The sequence below is a fragment of the Pundamilia nyererei genome, unplaced genomic scaffold (genome assembly GCF_000239375.1).
Source record: "Pundamilia nyererei isolate P.nyererei 1_Seehausen unplaced genomic scaffold, PunNye1.0 scaffold00952, whole genome shotgun sequence".
Taxonomy (NCBI): domain Eukaryota; kingdom Metazoa; phylum Chordata; class Actinopteri; order Cichliformes; family Cichlidae; genus Pundamilia; species Pundamilia nyererei.
Window position 1 is genome coordinate 46,167 of NW_005188353.1, and position 1,454 is coordinate 47,620.

The 1,454-nt window shown below is 36.3% G+C and overlaps 1 protein-coding gene across 1 annotated transcript in view; it reads left to right on the top strand.

The window, feature by feature from the left end:
* The window catches only part of LOC102193364 (sushi, nidogen and EGF-like domain-containing protein 1), a gene marked incomplete at its 3' end in the record, with an annotated part of 4,074 nt that extends 2,623 nt beyond the window's left edge, over nucleotides 1-1,451 (top strand). The window contains exons 4-5 of the mRNA XM_005755100.1: nucleotides 995-1,273; nucleotides 1,374-1,451. Of these exons, the coding sequence (XP_005755157.1) occupies nucleotides 995-1,273; nucleotides 1,374-1,451 (357 nt within the window). The remainder of the gene's footprint in view (nucleotides 1-994; nucleotides 1,274-1,373) is intronic.
* Between the last annotated feature and the right edge of the window lie 3 nt (nucleotides 1,452-1,454).

Consider the following 1,454-nt stretch of genomic DNA (forward strand, 5'->3'; position numbering starts at 1 on the left):
TATCTTAGGGTGGATCTACTTTCTCAGATAGACCCCTTTATCATCAGATGGTTTATAACACATAGATAGTAGTGGTCAGAACTATCCGCTAAGGCTTTGCAGTGTGGCCATTTATCTTTTACATGCAATCTATGGGCAAAATCAGCTCAAACAATTGCACTGTGTCACTAATAAGTAAAATTCCAGTTTTTGCCAAATTAGCTCATGTTTGTTCTGGGCATTGAACTAAAGCATTTTGACAGTAAGCAATCTCTTATTCTGGAATGTGGATGAGTCAGAAAACGAGCAATGGTATTTTATCTCCAGCTAACTAAACTAGTATAAATATGAGAAATGGCTAGCACAAAGCTAACATTATCCTTATAGTTGCAAACTAGGTATAGAGTACTTAAATATCAACTTATATTTTAAAAGTTGATATTAAAAGTATTTTGTTCATCTTTGTGAATCTGACTCATTACCCCATCAGTGAGTAATTATTCTTTCCTCTATTTATTTATACTACACTACAGGTATAGTATAGGTTTGAATGGTACAATTTGATATCCCTGTGTTGGTGTTCCTATATCATCATAATAATGCTCGTCAGGGCCAACATCGCAACTGATCATGAGCATGTCTGAAAATTGAGTTCGCATTAGTCAAGAATCTGGCTAATGCTATTAAAAACCATCACTTGCAAATCAAAAAGTAACATAAATTTGGCCAACAGCAAGCTTAACCCTGACAATGTATTTATTAAAATGTTTTTTCCTTACATCACATACACATCCTTACATTTCCTTACAAAGACATAATATTACAACAACATGACTGGTCAGTTGTAATATTGATCCTGGACCAAAATTACTATGATGATGCAGGAACAAGACCAACACAGTGATATCAGATCCACCATTTTAATAACAAGTGATCAACACCTGTGCCTGAAGTGCCTACAGTTGATACCTAATTTATACTGGTTTTGACTTACAAGAATGTTTTTATTTTCTAGGTAAACCACAATGGGCATCTGACCTTTGATGCACCATGGTCTAGCTACAGCCCGCAACTGTTTCCAATGTATGGATCCAGAGACATCATTGCTCCATTCTGGACAGATTTAGACAACAGAGGAAATGGTCAGATCTACTACAACCAATACACCAGCGGCAGTGTTCTCCAGCAAGCTACACAGGACATTAATCAATACTTTCCAGGACTCAATTTTAATGCAAACTGGGTCTTTGTTGCAACTTGGTATCAGGTGGCATATTATCCAACGACTGGAACAGTAAGTCACCTCTTACTAAACTATGCAATCAATATGAAGCATAGGGTTATAATACCTATGAATATATATACTTTAAAAACAAGAAGTTGCTTGTTTTCAGCAAACAACAGTCCAAGCTGTCCTGATATCGGGTGGCCAGTACTCATTTGTGTTGATGAACTATGGGCAAATAGCCTACACA